Source organism: Mobula birostris, chromosome 3, assembly GCF_030028105.1.
Source record: "Mobula birostris isolate sMobBir1 chromosome 3, sMobBir1.hap1, whole genome shotgun sequence".
Taxonomy (NCBI): Eukaryota; Metazoa; Chordata; class Chondrichthyes; order Myliobatiformes; family Myliobatidae; genus Mobula; species Mobula birostris.
Window position 1 is genome coordinate 6404034 of NC_092372.1, and position 22084 is coordinate 6426117.

At 44.1% G+C, this 22084-nt stretch overlaps 1 protein-coding gene across 2 annotated transcripts in view; it reads right to left on the reverse strand.

Annotated features, from left to right (window-relative positions):
* Positions 1 to 11194: 11194 nt before the first annotated feature.
* Positions 11195 to 22084, reverse strand: part of smad7 (SMAD family member 7) — a 44372-nt gene continuing 33482 nt past the window's right edge. For both annotated transcript variants that reach the window (XM_072252179.1, XM_072252177.1), the window contains exon 4: positions 11195 to 12064. In XM_072252179.1, coding sequence (XP_072108280.1) covers positions 11526 to 12064 — 539 coding nt within the window. In that variant the 3' untranslated portion in view covers positions 11195 to 11525. The remainder of the gene's footprint in view (positions 12065 to 22084) is intronic.

Consider the following 22084-nt stretch of genomic DNA (forward strand, 5'->3'; position numbering starts at 1 on the left):
ACTGTTCCTGAACAATTCAGGAATCTTCATCCTTATTCTAAAGGGATGTCCTTCTATTCTGAGGCTGTGCCCTCTGGTCCAAAACTCTCCACAGTGGGCAGCCACTATTCCTTTTAATTTTAGAGTTGTTTGTTCTTAATTCAATTTTAACCTAGATGTGATTCTAAGTATCTCAGGTAATTATTTTAAATTTAGTCATTGTGTTTTTAGTATGTTGTTTTACTGAATGCAGTCTCATTGTCCTCATCCATGACAATAAAGCTCCAACTAACTATAGAAAATATCCTCTCCACATCCACCCTGTCTAGGCCTTTCAATATTTAATAGGTTTCAGTGAAATCTGCCCTCATTCTTCTAAACTCCAGTGAGTACAGGCCCAGAGCCTTTAAGCACTAGTAACCCTGATTGTATCCAAGCCTACACACATCTACTGAGGTCCGTACACAATGCTCATTCCTCCTGCACACTGTGACTGGACCTCCCCCCCCCCAGCATACAAAGGTCAAAGTTCAAAGTAGATTTATTCTCAAAGTGCAACTTTATACAACCTTGATATTCATTTCTTGTGGGCATCCACAGTAAATACAGGAACCACAGTAGAATCGATGAAAGACCGCATCCAACGGGGTGGACAGACAACCAATGTCCAAAAGGTAACAAACGGTGCAAATACAAAAAGAAATAATATTAGAAATAAATAAATAAGCAATAAATATCAAGAATATGAGAATATCAAGGATGAGGAGTTCTTAAAAGTGAGTCCGTAGGTAAGGAACCACTTCAGTGATGGGGTGAGTGAAGCTGAGTGAAGTTATCCCCTCTGGTTCAGGAGCCTGATGGCTGAAGGGTAATAACTGTTCCTGAACCTGATGGTGTGGGTCCTGAAGTTCCTGTACCTCCTTCCTGATGGCAGCAGAGAGAAGAGAGCATGGCCTGGTTGGTGGGGTCCCTGATGATGGATGCTGCTTTCCTGTGACAATGCTCCCTGTAGGTGTGTTCGATGGTGGGGAGGACTTTATCCACGATGGACTGAGCAGTATTCTCTACTTTTTGTAGGATCTTCTGTTCAAGGACATTGGGCATTGATACCACCAGTCAGTATACTCTCCACCATACATCTAGAGAAGTTTGTCAAAGTTTTAGATACCATGCTGAACCTTCCCAAACTTCTAACAAAGCAGGGATGCCCCGTGCTTTCTTCGTAATTGCACTTACATGCTGGCCCAGGACAGGTCATCCGAATGTTAACAGCAGCAGGAGGCAGTAATCTCACCTGAGCTCAGCGCACATTGTTTTAGTCTTAAACACAGCAGTTTCTCCAGTTGCTGGCAATTCAGAGCAAAACACACAAAATCCTGGAGGAACTCAGCAGGTCAGGCAGTATCTATGCACAATGAATGAACTGTCTCTGTTTCGGGCTGAGACTCTTCATCAGGGTCAGGAAGGAAGGGGGAAGAAGCCAGGATAAGAAGCTGGGGGGAGGGGAATGAGGACAGATTAGAAGATGATAGATGAGACCAGGTGAAGGAGAAAGTGGGTGGGAGGAAAAGGGAGGGGGGGGGGAGTAAGAAGCTGGGAGGTGATAGGTGGAAAAAGTAAAGGGCTGAAGAAAAAGGGATCTGATAGGAGAGGAGAGTGGATCATGGGAGGAGGAGGGGCACTAGAGGGAGGTGATAGGCAGGTGAGGAGAAGAGAGTGGGTGAAACAGGAAGCAGAATGGGGGACAGAAAAAGAGAGGGAGGAGTGAAGTTACCAGAAGTTAGTGAAGCAACACACACAAAATGCTGGTGAACGCAGCAGGCCAGGCAGCATCTATAGGAAGAGGTACAGTCGACGTTTCGGGCCGAGACCCTTCGTCAGGCCTGAAACGTCGACTGCACCTCTTCCTAGAGGTGCTGCCTGGCCTGCTGCGTTTCGCCAGCATTTTGTGTGTGTCGCTTGAACTTCCGGCATCTGCAGATTTCCTCGTGTTTGCAGAAGTTAGTGAAATCGATGTTTGAGGTTGGAGGCTATCCACGTGGAAAATGAGGTGTTGCCCCTACAACCGTCGTGCTTGTTTGTTGCTGTTGTCAACATTTCAGGATCAGGGTAGGTTTTATCAACATAGACGTATGTTGTAAAATTAGTTGTTCTGTGCAGGCATAACAAATAACCCCCACGATACAATAAAATAAAATAAATAAGCAAAGTAAAAGGAGAAAAGGGGAATAGGGAGAAACTGGTGATCTCAGGGACAGACTCGGTCACCTGTAGGCTGCAAAAATGCCAGCAGAGATTGCCGTGTGTGCCTCGGTTAACAAGGTTAGTCATTGAGAGGGAGTCCCAGCAGTGAAGTTGTAGCCTAATCATACCTTGAGGCACTCGTCCCTCCCCATCATCCTCAGTACCGGTGCCCCCCAGGGCTGTGTGCTGAACTCATTGCTGTGGACTCTGCTCACACACAACTGCACAGCCAAACACCCCAGCAATCACACGGTCAAGTTCACCGGTGACAGGACAGCGGTGAGTCTCATCACCTACAGCAGGGGAGGAGGGAGAGCTCGATGTGTGGTGCCAGGCAAATAACCTCTTCCTCAATGTCAGCAGTGGTTATTGGCTGTTAATGCAATGACAACTTTCACTGCGTGTTTTGATGTACATGTGATAGACGAATCTGAATCTGATTCTGAAGAGGGTTTCATTTCTACAGTCAGTGAGGTGATGAGTCCGTGGCCACTGCAGTTCCGAGAGATTCTCCCAGGGCCTGGGGAGTCTCGGCTGGTGTGGGTTCACACAGAAATATTCTCTCTCTCTAGACTCACTCCGGGTTAGCTGAGCTGTATCAGACACCGAGAGCTGCTAACGCACGACTGCACTGCCAGATCCGGTTCAAACTGAATCAAGTTCACTGATGGCACAACAGTGGCTGCCCTCATCAACAATGACAGCAAGGTGGGATACGGGGGGGGGGGTGGGTAGAGCGGCTGGTAGAACAACAAATTGAGTCTCAGCATGAACACGACCGAAGAAATGGTTGTGGACTTCAGGAAGGAGCAGGAGCAGGCTGATCACTCCTCACTGTACAAACGGGTGGAAAGAGTCAGATGATCTCACCAGGTCCCTCATCACCACCTCTTTATTCAGGAAAGCACAGCAGCGTCTCCACTTCCTGAGGAGATTGAAGTGAATAAGGCTCGCCACCACCCCTCCCCCAACCAATTCTATCCAATTTTTACAGGAGGGTGTCCTGACCAGCTGCATTACTGTCTGGTACAGGAACTGCGAGGCATCTGACTGCAAGGCCCTACAAAGGATTGTGAGGACTGCTGAGAGAATCATTAGGGTCTCTCTCCCCCACCCATCAGAGATATTTATCAGGAGCGCTGTGTGCACAGGGCCCTCGACATTTTCAATGACGCTAATGTTTGGATGAGGATCTTGGAGCAGGGTGGAATTGGGAAGGTTGGGAACAAGCCAAATCAGGGTAGTGGGGTACAGGCCCCAGAGCATATTGAAGCAACTGAACCCAATGCTTGGACAATGATTTAGGCACTGGGCCAAATTGAAAAGGTCGGGGTGTCAGGGTTCAGCTACTGTTCCAGGACATTTACTCAGCTCTGCACTGAACTAAGGGTCTCTCTTTGTGAACGTCAGTTCAGAATCCTATTTGCTTGCATTTATTGTTTGCGTGATTTGTTTTCTTTTCTCTGCACATAGGGTGTTTGATGGTCTTTTTTTAAATGGGTTCTTTTGTGTTTCTTTGTTTTGTGGTGCCCGTAAAGAGACGAATCTCAACATTGTATAATGTATACATACTTTGATAATAAATGTACTTTCAACTTGTGATCCCTCGCATCCATCCCACAATCTCCTTGACCCCCTACCATCAGGCAGGAGGTACCATAGCATGAGGACAAGAACTGTTGGGATGGGAAACAGCTTCTTCCCCCAGAGCGTGAGACTACTGAATTCCTTGCCACCATCCAGGTCTCGACACGTATGAAGTGCCAGTAGCGTTATACTGTTTACTCTTTAACTTGTATTGTATATGCACCTTATTATTTGTTAAATTATTTGTGGTAATATTACTTTATGTGTTACGTGTGTGTGTTATGTGTTCTGTGTTACGCACCTTGATCTGGAGGAAAGTTGTTTCATTTGGTGGTGTACATGTGTATAGTTAAATTACAATAAACTGACTTTGAACTTGAGACAAGTGTGAGGTATTGCACGTTGGAAGGACAAACCAAGGTAGAACATACAAGGTTAATAGTAAGGCACTGAGGAGTGCAGTGGAACAGAGGGATCTGGGAATACAGATACAAAATTCCCTAAAAGTGGCGTCACAGGTAGATAGGGTCGTAAAGAGAGCTTTTGGTACATTGGCCTTTATAAATCAAAGTATTGGGTATAAGAGCTGGAATGTTATGATGAGGTTGTATAAGGCATTGGTGAGGCTGAATCTGGAGTATTGTGTTCAGTTTTGGTCACTAAATTACAGGAAGGATATAAATAAGGTTGAAAGAGTGCAGAGAAGGTTTACAAGGATGTTGCTGGGACTTGAGAAACTCAGTTACAGAGAAAGGTTGAATAGGTTAGGACTTTATTCCCTGGAGCGTAGAAGAATGAGGGGAGATTTGATAGAGGTATATAAAATTATGATTGGTATAGATAGAGTGAATGCAAGCAGGCTTTTTCCACTGAGGCAAAGGGAGAAAACACCAGAGGACATGGGTTAAGGGTGAAGGGGGAAAAGTTTAAAGGGAACATTAGGGGGGGCTTCTTCACACAGAGAGTGGTGGGAGTATGGAATGAGCTGCCAAATGAGGTGGTAAATGCGGGTTCTTTTTTAACATTTAAGAATAAATTGGACAGATACGTGGATGGAAGGTGTATGGAGGGATATGGTCCGTGTGCAAGTCAGTGGGACTAGGCAGAAAATGGTTCGGCACAGCCAAGAAGGGCCAAAAGGCCTGTTTCTGTGCTGTAGTTTTTCTATGGTTTCTAAGATGAAGGAGGCTATTAAATGGCTCCCTAGTATGATGAGGTGGACCCTTGACCTCACGATCTACCTCATTATGACCTTGCTGCTTATTGTCTATCTGCACTGCACTTTCTCTGTAACTGTTACACTTCATTCTGCATTCTGCTAATGTTTTTCCTTGTTTTATCTCAATACACTGTGTAAAGATTTGATTTGTATGAACAGGATGCAAGACAAGCATTTCAGTGTGCACCAAGTTCAAGTTTATTGTCATCTGACTGTACATAGGTACAACCGAATTGAAACAACTTTCCTCTGTACTACGGTGCACTCACACACAGCACATAAACCAAAATATTACCATTAATGAAATATAATTCAAAGTGCATGTAGTGTGAAACACAGGTAGATGCAAACAGCTCACAGGTCACAGTCCGAGTGACGAGACCTCGGTGGTGGCAGGGTATTCATTAGTCAGTACATCTATATGTAATGCATGTATACGTAATACATGTATTATATGTATATATTCATTACATGTGATAATAAAGCCCAGATAGACTGGACATGGAGAGGAGGTTTCCAATATTGGGGAAATCTAGAACTAGAGGGCGCAGCCTCAGAACACAAGGAAGTTCCTTTAGAACAGAGATGAGGAGGAATTTCTTTAGCCAGAGGGTGGTAAATCTGTGGAAATTGTTGCCACAGGTGGCTGTGAAGGCCACGTCTTTGGGTATATTTACGGCAGAGGCTGATAGATTCTTGATTGGTCAGGACATGAAGGAATATGGGGAGAAGGCAGGAGATTGGGGCTGAGAGGGAAAATGGATCAACCATGATGAAGTGGAGGAGCAGACTCGATGGGCCAAAAGGCCTATTTCTGCTATATCTTATGGCCTTATGGTTATGGGGAGAAATCAGGAGAATAGGGATGAGGGATAATAAATCAGCCATGATGGAATGGCAGATCAGACTCGATGGGCCAAATAGCCTAATTCTGCTCCTATATCTTATGGTCTTATATTAAGCCAATACCAATTTTAATTCAGTGGAGGGGTGGGCATAATTTAATGTCAAGCAGAGGAAATTATAATTCACCAAAAAAAAAGCAAATTTCTCATTTACGTTCAAGTTTTTTCTATCTTTTCCAGTGCATTTCATGTCTGGTGATAATCTGCTTTGACTAACCTTCAAGAGAAACTGAACTGCAGTCACCAGCATCAATATGAGCTGATTTCTGCTTTTCTGAAGGAGGATTAAAGAGTTTTTTTCTGCAGCATTGGAATAAATACAGGAAAAAGAATGTAATGACTCTAGGCTGTTTCTAGCTTAATCGCCATGGTAGGCCTCGTTACCATGGTTATACACCAATAAGCTTCGGAAAAGCTGAAAATCCAAATTGGATGAATTTCTATCCCTAATTAAGAACAGCCCCATAAAGGTCTAGGGCAAATATATTTACCCTTGGCTCAAAGATACATCTGTACTTTAAACTCTGACAAGTTCACATTCCTTTCTGATCAGAAGGCCCCCTTGGGATTCTGTGCAGGCTGCCTCCAGCCACACTCAGGGGCAGTGATAAAATTACCTGTTTGGGCTGAGAATTCCAGATTAAATCTGAAGAATTCCGTCCTGCCCATTTCCTCTCCTGAAAACATTTGACTCTTTGCTGGTGTTCCGTTGTACAGAAGTGCGTTGTTCGTTGCTACACCATGCTCATATTTATGTGTGAGTCTGCAGACAGAGTCACTGAGCTGCTCAGCTGAGCAGGGCAGCGCGGCAGTGTAACACTATTACAGCACCAGCAACCCAGGTTCAACTCCCGACACTGTAAAGGGGATTATACGTTCTCCCTGTGACCGTGTGGAATTCCTCCAGGTTCACCGGTTTTCTCCCACATTCCAAAAACATAGCGGTTAGTAGGTTGCGTGATCATATGTGCAGATATCCCACCTCTCACGGAAGTTCCGGGAGTCTCCCGCATATTAATAGTGGTTCCCTGATGCCCGCAAATTATATACAATGTCCCGGAAATCAATTTTTTTGAGAGAGAAAGCGAGCACGAGAGAGAGGGAGAGAGCGTGTGCGAGAGACCATGAGAGAGAGAGAGCGAGCGAGCGAGAGCACGCCATGGGAGAGTGTTCCAAAAAAAGAAAATATAAAACTTACATCACCCCAGACTACCCTAAAGTGTACCCCTGCCTAACAGGGGTAAAAAATAATGACAGTGTTGCTCGCTGCACTGTTTGCAACAGTGACTTTTCTATTGCCCATGGTGGGTTATGACTGTAAAAGACATGTTGAGGTGAGTTTAACAGGTGTCATTCGTTCATTAGCATAGCTAACGTTATTTAAACTAGCTGGCTAGCTGCTAAGGAGCTACTCTATTGCAGCCATCCCACCTCTCCCAGAAGTCTCCTGCAAATTGATGGTGCTCCCTCCCTGAAATGAGTTTTTGTAGGGTGGGATGTCTGATATGTGTGTAATTAGGCAAAACAGGCTCACTGGGCCAGCTAGGCCTATTTACCATGATGCATCTCTAAATAAATAAAACATTTATAAATCACAAGCAAGTCGAATCGCCTAGACTCTCCATCAAATGGTGCCTGAAAATGGGCCCAAAGTGACCAAATTCCTCTTTCAATCTGGGCACATTGTGTTTGGGATAATTTCTTAAAGAGATGACAGCAGGCATCAAGTTCAACCAGGAAATTGCATGAACCCTTTAGCACAAGTCATATTGTCCTAGCGTCAGGTACAATCTACAGATCATTCCATTATTCCACTAACCCTTGATTCTGGATGCAAAGTGGAATGGAACTGCTGCAAAATATTTGCGATAGAACTGGGGTTAACGTATCAGGAGCATTTGGTGGCTCTGGGCCTGTACTCGGAGTTTAGAAGATTGAGGGGGGAATCTCATCGAAACCTATCAAATAGTCTAGGTAGAGTAGATGTGGGGAGGAGGTTTCCTTTAGTGCGAGAGTCTAGGACCAGAGGATAGAGGGATCTCTACAAAGTGATCTAAATTAATTAAAAATATAAAGCACAAAATAATTGATTGCACAGGTATTTGCCCCCTTCAAGTCAGTATTTAGTAGATGCACCTTTGGCAGCAATTACAGCCTTGAGTCTGTGTGGATAGGTCTCTGTCAGCTTTGCACATCTGAACACTGCAATTTTTCCCCATTCTTCTTTACAAAACTCCTCAAGCTCTGTCAGATTGCATGGGGATAATGACTGAACAGCCTCAACTGGATTGAGGTCTGGACTCTGACTGGGCTGCTCCTGGACATTAACTTTTTTGTTTTTAAGCCATTCCTGTGTAGCTTTGGCTTTATGTTTAGGGTCATCGTCTTGCTGGAAATCAAATCTCTCTCCCAAGCTGCAGCACTCTTGCAGACTGTGTCAGGTTTTCCTCTGGGATTTCCTTGTACTTTGCTGCATTCATTTTACCCTCTACTATCACAAGGCTTCCAGGGCCTGCAGCAGTGAATCATCCGCACAGCATGATGCAGCCACCACCGTGCTTCACAGTAGGGATGTTGTGTTTTTGATGATGTGCGGTGTTTGGTCTAATGGCCAGTAAGCTTCATTTTGGTTTCTTCAGCCCATAGAACCTTCTTCCGGCTGACTTCAGTCTCCCACATGCCTTCTGGCAAACTCTAGCCGTGATTTCATGTGAGTTTTTTCAACAGTGACTTTCTCTTTGCTACTCTTCCCTAAAGCTGTGACTGGTGAAGCACCCGGACAACAGTTGTTGTATGTGCAGTCTCTCCCATCTCAGCCACTGAAGCTTGCAGCTCCTCCAGAGTTGCCATAGATGTCTTGGTGGCCTCCCTCACCAGTCCCCCTTCTTGCACGGTCACTCAGTTTCTGAGCACAGCCTGAACTAGTCAGATTTACAGCTGTGCCATGTTCTTTCCATTTCTTGATGATAGACTTAACTGTACTCCCAAGGGATATTCTGTGATTTGGAAATGTTCTTGTATCCATCTCCTGACTTGTGCTTTTCAATAACCTTTTCACAAAGTTGCTTGGAATGCTCTTTTGCCTTCATGATGTAGTTTTTTCCAGGAAACTGACTCACTAATAGTTGGACCTTCCAGATACAGGAGCATTTTTACCACAATCAATTGAAACACCTTGAATGAACACAGGTCTCCAAAAACAGATCTCCATTTGACTGATTATGTGACTTCTAAAACCAATTGGCTGCAACAGTGATGATTTGGTGTGTCATATTAAAGGAGAGTGAATACTTATTCAATCAATTATTTTGTGTTTTATGTTTGTAACTAATTTAGACCACTTTGTAGGGATCTGTTTTCACTTTGACACAGAGAATCTTTTTCTGTTGATCAGTGTCAAAAAAAGCTGAATAAATCCATGCTGTAAAGCAATAAAACCTGAAACCTTCCAAAGGGATGAATACTTTTTATAGGCTATGTATCACTGGATCGCCTCAGCTGGTCACTGTGGTATTAATCTCTCCACTTCATTGTGAGAAAATAAAATTATTTTCTTTGTGGCGACACGGTAGGTTAACAGTGCAACACTTTACAGTGCAGGAGCTCGGGATCCAATTCCTGCCACACTCTGTGACCATGTGGGTTTCCTCTGGGTGCTCTGGTTTCCTCCCACGTTCCAAAGATGCCCGGGTTAGCTTACTGAATTGTAGCCATCGGAAACGTGGTGACACTTGTGGGCTGCCCCCAGCACAGTCCTCGCTGATTTGATTCAAACCACTCATGCTTACCAAATGTTTCAGTGCAAATGTGACAAATAAAGGTCCTCTTTAATCAGGCTTATTGACGTGTGCCCATCACTCTATAGCAAGAGGAATATAGGATCTATAACCACCAGGGTGTACCCTAAAAGTGAGCCAAGGAAGAAACTCAGGGTTGTCTTGGAAGGATAGCAAAGCATTTAATGAAGCCAAAATTATTTAAAAAGAGAAAGATGAATTGTTCACGAAACAGAGCCTCACACTCCCAACTCTCCAAAATGTCACAAATAAATGCAGGGTCAGAAAAAAGGAGATTCTGCAGATGCTGGAAATCCAGAGGAACACACACAAAATGCTGGAGGAACCCAGCAGGTCAGGCAGCTTCCACGGAGCGGAGTAAACAGTTGACACTTCATCAGGACTGGAAAGAAAAGGGGGAAGATCCCAGAGTAAGGTGGGGGAAGGGAAAGAGGACGAACTAGAAGGGGGTCGGTGAAGCCAGGTGGGTGGGGGAGGGAGGATGAAGTAAGAAGCTGGGAGGGAGCAGGTTGAAAAGGAAGGAGGAGGGGTACCGGGGGAGGTGATAGGCAACTGAGTAGAAGAGGTAAGGGGGGGGGCCAGAATGGAGAATTGAAGAAGAGGGAAGGGGAAGGGGAAGGGGGAAAAAATCATCAGAAGTTGGAGAAATCCATCCAGGTTGGAGGCTACCTAGGCAGAATATAGAGTGTTGCTCCTCCAACCCAAGTGGCCTCATCATGGCAGAAGAGGAGGTCTGGACTGACATGTTGGAACAGGAAAGGAGATTGGAATTAACAAATGGTTGGCCACCTGGAAATTCTGCTTTTAGCAGATGGAACAGAGGGATAAGTTATATGGTGTTACGGTTCAACCACACCTTGAGTATTCTACTCAGTTCTGGCCGACTCATTAGGGGTTGGATGTGGAAGTTTCAGAGAGGGTGCAGAGGCAATTTACCAGGATGTTGCCTGGATTAAAGAGCATGACTTGTGAAGATAAGGTTGAGTGATCTGGCTTTTCTCTTTGGAGTGGAGGAGGATGAAAGGTGAATTGATAGAGATGTACAAGATGATGAGAATAATAGATCGAGTAGATAGCCAGAGGCTTTTTCTCAGAGAAAAACTAGTAATACAAGGGGGCAGAACTTTAAGATGACTGGAAAGAAGTATAGGGAGGATGTCAGAGGTAGTTGTTGTTTTTTTTTTACACAGAGAGTGACCGGTGCATGGAATGTCCTGCTGGGGTGGTGGGAGAGACAGATACATTAGGGACATTTGAAAAGCTCTTAGATAGGCACATGGATGACAGAAACATGGAGGGCTATGTGGGAGGGAAGGGTTAGATCATCTTTAAAAAAGCTTAAAGGTCAGCACAACCCATGGACCGCAGGGCCTGCCCTGTTCTAAGTTCCAGAACAGACCCCTACTCTTCACTAATTACTGTGGGAATTATTTTCCCTTCACCTGAAAGAGACAGCCAAATTACATTTGTTAAATCAGGTGTACAATTTTATTTTTCCACTTGAACATAAACTCCTCTATTTTAAAAAAAAACATTCTTCTTGGTTTCAGCACCCATAAGAACACCAATTTGTGTTATTTAAATTTTGGCGTTTTCATCTTATTTGCATTTATATTAAGCAAAGTGCATTTTTAATTGTCTGGTTTACACATTGCACAATACATAAATAATGCTATAAAATGTCTTCATATTTACAAGTAATATAATATATTTATATATAACATAAAATACACTTTTCTTTTATTAAATCTCATTACTTTTCATTGAAAGCATCTCTCCTTTAATAACACTGCTCTATCGACTATCGAGGAACACCTCCAGCCAACAAGGGCAGCTGGTTATGAACTGTCTTGTGTAACATTGGCCCCAGCCTTTTACAAAACTAATCTGAACACTGAACCCGGACCATGGCTCGTGCGTGAAATCATGGTCGTTGGGTCTCTGCAAGGTGTAAGACTTCTCGTAGTCGAAAGCCTTGATGGAATAGCCCGGGAATACTTTGTGCACCAGTAACGTCCTGGAGTCTGGGTTGTCCAGTGTGACCGACTTAATGAAGATTGGGTAGTTGCTGCGATTGTAGACCCACACACCGTCTGGCTCTTTGCTCAGCTGAATTCCGTAACCGATTTTACTCCGCACTTTGGTCACCAATTGGCTTTTGTTGTCAGAGTTCAACTGTCCAAGGCAGAAACCATTCCCGTGAGGTAGATCATAGAAAATATCCAGGGAGGGTTCCTGGACAGTGTAGAGACGTCCCACTCGCGTCCTCTCCTCCCAGTATGCAACAACGCACCAGTGCGATTGACTTCCCAGCTCCTGACTTATTCGCGATTCTGCAGAAGGAAGGGAAAAGAAAACCTTTAGCCTTTTACCTTAAACCAGCATCCAAAGTCATAGAATTTGCTCATTATTTACAGAAATAAAACATCATTGAAATAACCATGTCCATGGAAGAGGGGAATGGAGTTGGATAGTCTTCCTGAACCAATGGCAAATCCACTGACCATTAGCACCAAAACCCAACCTAGAGTTATAGAGTACTACTGTACAGAAACAAGCCCTTCGGCCTATCTAATCCATGCCAAACTATTATTCTGCATAGTCTCATCGACCTACACCTGCACCGTTGCCCCCCATACCCTCCCATCCATGTACCTATGCAAATTTCTCTTAATTGTTGCAATCAAACCCTCATACACGATTTCCACTGGCAGCTCGTTCCACACTCTCACCACCCTCTCAGTGAAGATTTCCCTCTCAGATTCCTTTTAACCCTTAACTCATGACCTCCAGTTTTAGTCTCACCCAACCTCAGTGGATTATAAGTGCTGGGTTTGTTTACAGTTGTGACATCCATCATATCTCCACTCAATCTCCTCCAGTCCAAGGAATAAAGTTCCAACCTATCCAGCCTTTCTGTATAACTCAGGTTCTCAAGTCCCAGCAACATTTTTGTAATCATCATACACCTCAAATCATCAATACACTGAAGGCCATAGATCAAAGAACAGAATCTTCTACTGATACTGAGAAGCTTTAACTCTGCTACACCACGGAACGCATACCACGCACACCCTCCTCTTCTGGTTTCTGTTCTAGCAAGCTAAACGATACCTAGCTATAGTTTTAAAGATTAGCTTTATGTGCCACATGTACATAAACATACAGTGAAATGCATCATTAGCATTCATTAACTCAGTGAGGACTATGCTGGGTAGCCCACAAGTGAGCCACACATCCAGTGCCAATGTAACACACCCACAACTTGCTAACCCTAACCGGTATTTCTTTGGAATGTGGGAGGAAACCCGAGCACCCAGAGGAAATACGCACGGTTATGGGGAGAACAAACAAACTCCTTACAGACAGTGGCAAGAATTGAACCCCGACCGGTGATTGTTGGCACTGTAAATAACGTCATGCTAAACACTGCACTAATGAGTATCACCTCCTGCATTTAGTTAAAAGTTCATTACAGATTGTCTGTCAGTCAGAAAGCTTACCAATACTAAGACAAGTACACCCCTGTAACTAATTGAAATCTAGGCTAAGTGATTAACATCTAGACTGTGCGCTCACACATGAATGTTTTATAAGTGCTGAGTTTGTTTACAGTTGTGATTCTTTCTGCTCCCTCTCTCTGTCTTTCCTTAATCCAACAACCCACAACTTTAGTTCTAATGATGTCATCTAAAACTCTGGCAAACTCCTATAGGTGTGAAGTGGAAAGCATTCAGAATGCCTGCATCACAGCCTGGTACGGAAACAGTAATGCCCTTGAACGAAAAAGACAACAAGAAATAGTGGAGCAACACACATCAAAGTTGCTGGTGAACGCAGCAGGCCAGGCAGCATCCCTAGGAAGAGGTACAGTCGACGTTTCAGGCCGAGACCCTTCGTCAGGACTTTCGTCAGGAAGAGTTAGTCCCCCTCCCACTTTCAAATCTCTTACTCACTCTTCCTTCAGTTAGTCCTGACGAAGGGTCTCGGCCTGAAACATCGACTGTACCTCTTCCTACAGATGCTGCCTGGCCTGCTGCGTTCAACAGCAACTTTGATGCGTGTTGCTTGAATTTCCAGCATCTGCAGAACTCCTGTTGTTTAAGAAGTGGTGGATATGGCTCTGTTCACCACAGGAAAAGACCTCCCACCATTGAGCACATTCACACGGAGCACTGTTGCAGGAAAACAGCACACATCATCAGGGACTCCCACCACGCTGACCATGCTCTCTTCTCAATGCTGCCATCAGGAAGGAGGTAGAGAGCCTCAGGACTCACACCACCAGGCTCAGGAATAGTTATTACCCCTCAACCATCAGGCTCCTGAACCAGAGGGGATAACTTCACTCAACACAACACCGAACTGTTCCCACAACCTAAGGACTCACTTTCAAGGACTCTTCATCTCACTTTCTCGATATTTATTATTTATGTATTATTATTTTGGTGTTTTTTTTGTATTTGTACATTTTGTTGCCTTTTGTTGTTTGTCCGTCTCTGTTGGGTGTGGTCTTTCATTGATTCCATTGTGTTTCTTTATATTTACTGTGAATGCCTGCAAGGAAATGAATCTCAGGGTTGTATATGGTGACACAAATGTACTTTGAATTAATAAATTTATTTTGAACTTTGTATCAGGAACTGGTAACCGGCCAGTTCACTCACCTTGCTCAATACTACAAACTTCAAAGTAAATTTATTATCAAAGTAAGTATAGGGTACGTTACCATATACTATACAACCCTGAGATTCATTGTCCTGCAGGAATAAAGAACTGCAATAGAACTTATGTAAAACTATACATAAACATACCGACAAACAAATGATTTGCAGAAGAGACAAACTGCAAATGATCCCAGGAATGAGAGGGTTAACATGTGAGCAGTTTATGATGGCTCTGGGCCTGTACTCACTGGAGTTCAGACGAATGGGGGCGGGGATATCTCGTATAAATCTATCGAATACTGAAAGGCCTAAATAATATGTTTCCTATTGCGGGGGGAGTGTAGAACCAGAGGGCACAGCCTCAGAATCGAGGGACTTCCCTTTAGAACAGAGATGAGGCTGTGCCCTCTGGTCCCAGACTCCCCCACTACAGGACACATCCTCCCTACATCCACTCTAACAAGGGCCTTTCAATATCTGGTGGTTTTCAATGAGATCCTCACTTATTCTTCCAAACTCCCATGAGTACAGGTCCCAGAACGAGTATGGGTGATGGGGATGAGGATGTGGGGAAGGACAAAGAAAAGATAGGAGCACAATTTTACAGCCTGAAGATGCAGGTTTGTAAGGGGGGGGGGGGGAAGAGAGAGAGAGAGAGAGAGAGAGAGAGAGAGAACGAACAAAGGGTTTCTGCCATTCACTGTGGCGACTGGAACCTCAACAATAAAATCCAGCAAAAGGAAGCAAGGCCCATTCCTTTTGTCTAAGAAAACCTGTCTCCTGTGAATGGGACAGAGCAGATTATTGTGAATGGGGCAGGCAGCAGATTTCTGTGACTGGGACAGAGCAGATTACTGTGAATGGGGCAGGCAGCAGATTACTGTGAATGGGTCAGAGCAGATTTCTGTGACTGGGGCAGGCAGCAGATTACTGTGAATGGGACCGAGATCAGATTACTGTGAATAGGACAGAGCAGATTACTGTGACTGGGGCAGGCAGCAGATTACTGTGAATGGGACAGAGTAGATTACTGTGAATGGGACAGAGCAGATTACTGTGAATAGGACAGAGCAGATTACTGTGACTGGGACAGAGCAGATTACTGTGACTGGGACAGAGCAGATTACTGTGACTGGGGCAGAGCAGATTACCGTGACTGGGGCAGGCAGCAGATTACTGTGAATGGGACAGAGTAGATTACTGTGAATGGCTACACAGTGTTCATTCATTGTCAAAAATTTCTCATCAGCCATGCAAATTATAGGCTGCAACTCTGTCTGCAGGCAATTACTGCCTTTGCCATTCGAAATAAGTGAAGCCCTTAAAGGGAGGGCACAGGAGTTACAGCATAAAACAATTTATTCCCAGACAGAATGTAATTGTTTTTGGAGTCTTCACATCCTTTATTTTATGATGCGGTACATGTAGATGATTATTTTATGCAGTTAAGAGATTTAAGTACAAATTTAGTAAAGGGGCCAGAAACAAATTTCACACAAAGATACATCTAAATCTTAAAACTGTAAAACTTAGGAACAGAATTAGGCCATTCGGCCCATCACGTCTGCTCCGCCATTCCATCATAGCTGATTTATTATCCCTCTCAACCCCATTAACCATAAAACAAAAGGGCAGAATTAGGCCATTCGGCCCATAAAGTCTGGTCTGTCATTCCATCATGGCTGATTTATTACCCCTCTCAAACTCATTCTCCTGCCTTCTCCCCGAAACGTTTGATGCCCTGACTAACCAAGAACCCATCAACCTCCGCTTTAAATATACCCAATGAGTTGTCCTCCATAGCTGTCTAAGAAATTCCTCCTCATCTCAATTTTAAGTTATTATGCCAAGGATGGCAATTTATCTAAAAGCTGAATGCGTGGCCACACTTGCAGCTGCCCAGCCCAGTCCTCGCTGATCTGATGACACAAACAACGCACTTCACTGTTCGTTTCGATGTACACGTGACAAATAAAGCTAACCTACCCTTTTACTTGGGTGGGGGTGGGTCATAGTCACTCAGTGTGCCGTACCTGTATGTGAAAACATATTTGGTATCCCCGCCCCCCCCGCATGGTCTTCCAAGTTCAATACTCTAATATCAAAGAACATATGTGCCACAACTCTTGAGATTCCCTTTTCTCAATAAATCCATAATAAAATCAATGAAAAATCGCACCAACTCGGATGTTCAAAACCTATGGTAAAAGACAACAAACTCTGCAAAACAAAATAATAAATAAATAAGCAATAAATATTGAGAACAAAGTGAGTCCGTAGGTTGTGGGAACAGTTCAGTGGTGGGGTGAAGGAAGTTATCCCCACTGGTCTAAGAGCTGATGGTTGAGGGGTGATAACTGTTCCTGAGGCTGGTGGCAGTCCCCAGTGACGGGCACTGCTTTCCTGCCCCAACATTCCACATTGATGTGCTCAGTGGTGGGGAAGGCTTTACCCGTGATGGACTGGGCTGTATTCACTCATCTTTGCATGATTTTCCGTTTAAGGGCATGACTGAACTCTTTCAAACCCTCAAGCATGTGAAGTAATTGGGAGGGGGGGGCGCGCATTATAATAATAAATAACCAAGTGTGATTTTTTTTAAAAACATGGTCTACAGCCAACTTCTGTCCAAGATCCATAAAATTTGGATGAGGTCATTGAAACAGAGCGCAAGAAAAGTCACACCGAGAGAGGGAAATCTGGTAATAAACGTAAGAAATTCTGCAGATGCCGTAAATCCAGAGCAACACACACAAAATGCTGGAGGAACTCAACAGGTCAGGGAGCATGTATGGAGAGGAATAAACAGTCGATGTTTTGGGCCAAGACCCTTTGTCAGGACTGACTTCTCTAAGAAAGGATGTGCTGGCACTGGACAGAATCCAGAGGAGGTCCATGAAAATGACGCTGGGAATGAAGGGTTTAATGTACAAGGAGCATTTGATGGCTCTGGGTCTACATTTGCTGAAATTTAAAAGAATAAATGGGGATCTCGTTGAAATCTCTCAAATGAGGACACTGAGTGTGTGGAATTCATTGCCAAAGGTGGCTGTGGAGGACATGTCATTGGGTATATTTAAAGCGAGATTGATTAGTCAGTGCATCAAAGGATACGGGAAGAAGGCAGGAGATTGGGGACGGGATGAGAAGGATAATAAATCATGATGGAATGGTAGAGCAGCCTCGATGGGCTGAATGGCCTAATTCTGCTCCTGTGTCTTATGATCTTATGTTAATGAAGGCAATAAATTATTTACATGAAAGACATTAACAGCTTCACTGAAATGACAGGCAATTATTGTCAGCTGGAAAAGGGCAGGAGGTAAGGATTAAAAACTCTGTCACCGCCGTCAAATCAGCAAAGGTAGTTAGACGGGCTTTCTGTGAGGGCCAGTTGTGAAAGGTTTATTCAGGTAATGGAACTTGTTTCTTTAAACTTGCTCAATTTGCCCACAACAGCTGGATTCAAAGCAGGCAGGTATCCTGATGAAGGGTCCTATGTGAGAAAGCTCAGTGATGCCTCTACTGTTTGAGGAGGCTGAAGAGAGCTGGACTACGCTCCTCCGTACTCACGACCTTCTGCATCACTGCTTGGTACAGAAACTACCCTGCTATGGACAGGAAGGGTCCATAACGGGGAGTCAAAACTGCCAATGCACTACCGGCACCAACCTATCCACCATCGAGGACACAGATACAGAAAGCGGCTGGAAAAGGCAAAGGGCCGGTAACATCATGAAGGATCCCACCCACCCTGCTCATGGACTGTTTGTCCCACTCCCATCAGGAACGAGGCTACGTAACATCCACACCAAGACCAGCAGACTCGAAAACAGTTACCTTTAAATACCTTCCCAAGCAGTCAGGATGATCAACACCCCCACCCATTACTTCATTATTTCCTGTCAGTCACCCTGTACAGCCTAGCAACACTGGCACTTATATATTTTTACTTATTGTGCTCTTCATCTTATTGAGGTTTTCTCTGGTGCTGCATCGGAAGCATAACAACAATTACTTTGTTCTCCTTCACACTTGAATACTGTAAATAACATTAAGCAGTTTTGAACCTCAGCCTGAACCGTCCTCTTGCATAGACACTGTTGAGTTCCTCCAGCGTACTGTGTGGGAGAAGACTGGTAATCATTTTACACCATTACTTCAGTGCCAGTTGGTTTTGATCCTCATTTCGCCACATGAGTGCCTGCACTGAGACCAGTTGAAGGCCTCTGATAGATAGAACCAACCCCTTCAGAGCAAGTGAACTTGGGGCATTCTTTTGCCTCTTCCTGGAGAATTTTGGGAGGCTGCTTCATTTTTATTTAGAGATATAGCGAGGAACCTTCTAGCCCACCAACCCATCAATTTACCCCCAGCCTAATCACAGAACAATTTACAATGACCAATTAACCTACTCACCGGCAACACACACAAAATGCTGGAGGGACTCAACCTACGAACAGGCACGTTTTTAGACTGTGGGAGGAAACCAGAGCAACCGGAGGAAATCCACGCAGTAACGGGGAGAACATACAAACTTTCTGACAGAGGGCACTGGAGTTGAATTCTGAACTCCAATACCCGAGCTGTAATAATGTCAAGCTAATTGCTACACTACCATGGAAAAGCTTGTCTTGTATACTGCTCATACTGGCTAAATCATTACTGAGGTAGAACAGTTTCCTTCTTTTTCAGCCCCTCACCTCTTCTACTATCACCTCATCTACCCTCCCCCACCAACCCACATTCCTCCTCACCTGGCCTCGCCTATCACCAACTGGCTTGTCTCCTTCCCAGCCCCCCCAGCTTCTTAGTCTGGTTTCTGTCCCCTTCCCTTCCAGTCCCGATGAAGCGTCTTGGTGCAAAACATAACTGTTTATTCCTCTTCATAGATATTTCCTGACCTGCTGAATTCCTCCAATATTTTAGCACATAGAGTACAGCACAGAAACAGGCCCTTCGGCCCACAATCTTATGCCAAACCAAGTAATTAATAATCAAATGGCAACTAATCTCTTCTGCCTACACAACGTCCATATCCTTCAATTTTCCTCACATTCATGTGCCCATCTTATTGTCTCTGAAAAGTCTCTAATGTATCTGCCTCTATCACCATCCCAGGCAGCGCATTCCAGACACCAACCACTCTCTGGGTAAAAGAACTTGTCCCTCACTTATGTTTTGAAATTACTCCCTCCCACCTTAAATGCACGCATGTCCTTTTTTATTAGACATGTCTACATTTCTACCCTGGGAAAAGATATTGTCTATCTACTCTATTTACGCCTCTCAAAATCTTGTAAACATCTATATTTTGAAAGTGCTAAGAAACACCCTGTGGTTATGACAGGCACCACATGAATAGACAGAATCAGGTTTAATATCACCAGCATATGTCATGAAATTTGTTGTCTTGTGGCAGCAGTACATTGCAATACATTATAATAAAAACAACTGTAAATGACAGTAAATTCATTTATATTTAAAAAGTTACATTAAATAAGCAGTGCAAAATAAGAAAAAAAGTGAAGTTTTCATGACTAGGTAACCCTAGGTAAGGGAAAAGGTAATCCTAGGTAACTTAAAAAATGAAGTTCATTGTCCATTCAGAAATCTGATGGTGGTGGGGAAGAAGCTGTTCCTGAATTCATGACTGTGTCCCGTCAGGCTCCTGTATCTCCTCCCTGATGGTGGGAATGAGGAGACATGTCCCTCCCTGGGTGACGGGGGTCCTTAATGATGGATGCCACTTTTTTGAGGCATCGCTCCTTGAAGATGTCCTGGATACTGGGGAGGCTAGTGCCCATGATGGAACCGGCCGAGTTTACAACTTTCTGCAGCTTATTTCGAACCTGTGCAGTGACCTCTCCATACCAGACAATGGTTAGAATGCTCTCCGCAGTACACAGTTCGCAAGAGTCTTTGTGACATACCGTCTCTTCAAACTCCTAATGAAATATAGCCACTGTCTGGCCTTCTTTGTAGCTGCGTTGATAGGCTGCAGTTACAGAGAAGGCATGTTAAAGTACCTCCAGTTTACAGAAAATACTATAATTTAGAGTAACAAGCTAAACCCCAGCACTCCCCATTCAGACAACATTACCTCTGTCTTTTTACCTCATTTTGACTGCTTATTTATCTTTTTATGGCTTTTATTATAATTCATTCTACAGTATATTTGATGTCTTGCAAAGCAACAAATTTCACAACGCTTTGAACAGTAAAGCACTCTTAACTTTGCAGTTGCAACGTTCACCAGCCAATTTAAACATGGAACAGTGGAGCACATGAACAGCCCCTTCAGTCTGCAGGTCAGGGCTAACCAGAGATAGTTTCATCAAAACAAAGTGCAAGGTTTAGCCAGGCCAGAACAGCCACTCCTGGAAGGACATACTCCCCATATACCGGGACTTCTTCACCTGGTCAACGTGAATAGAAAAACACTGCACACTCGTTTATATTTTACTGGGAACTACACTGGGGGCTAAGGCCAAAAAGATTAAAGATTAAAGATTAGCTCGTACATTGAGACATCAAAAGTTCACTGAAAGTGTGAAGAAAAGCCCACAACACATCAGTGAAATGCGTTGTTTTGAGTCAACATCCAAGGATATGCTAGGGGCAGGGGGCAGACCGTAGAGTGTCACCGCACTTCCCCTGCCAACACAGCATGCCCAGAACTTACTAACCCCTACATCTCTGGAATACGAAAGGAAATGGGAGCACCCAGAGGAAACCTACGTTACACGGGGAAAATGTACAAGCTCCTTACAGACAAGGCAGCAATTGAACCCCAATTGCCGGGGCTGTAGTGCGTTATGCCAACTGCTACGACCCTGACAACACAATTGTCTTTCCTGGTTTTTCATTAGGGAGGTGTAAGCACACCTGTCCCTCAGTGTGTAACAGTGACCCCTTTCCCTCCCCTCACCTTATTCTGGTACCTGCCCCCCTCCTTTGCAGTCCTACTGAAGGGGCTCAGCCTGAAACGCAGCTGTGAATTCCTCTCTATAGACGCTGCCTGACCCGCTGAGTTCCTCCAGCACTCTGTGTCTGCTACTCTGGATGTATGAAAATGTCAGGACTGCTCTGGAGAACACACCTCTCCTTTAGCGCCTCTGAAACCAATTCCCTGTCATAATCCTGTCATTTTTACAGGAGTGTTCAGTGTGGGGTTAGGTGAAACTTTGAATCAGGTTTTCTCCCAGTTTAGGAGATAATTCAGATTCTATATTGCCCTGGGGCAAGTCTCACAATCTAGCTAACTGTTACGCCAGCAGTCTGTGAGATGGAGGTGGAAGGGAGTACATACATGACATGTATACCACTCAGAGAGTCACTGTCTTGGGGGCATTGACAGGGAAATTAGAATCAGCATCCAGTTCAATATTCCTGGTATGTGTCATGAAATAATTTGTGCTGTGGCAGTAGTACACTTCAACACAAAAAATTATCAACTACAATAAGTATATATAAAATAAGGAATGCAAAAATGACCAAGTACAATCAAATTTATGAAGAACTACACATAAACTAAGACTGACAACCAACCAACCTGCAAAAGGCAAATTGTGCCAATAAAAATATAAATAATACTAAAGTCTTTGAAAGTGGGTCCACGGGTTGTGGGAACAGTTCAGTGCTGTGTGAGTGAAATTATCCGCAATGGTTCAGAAGCCTATTGCT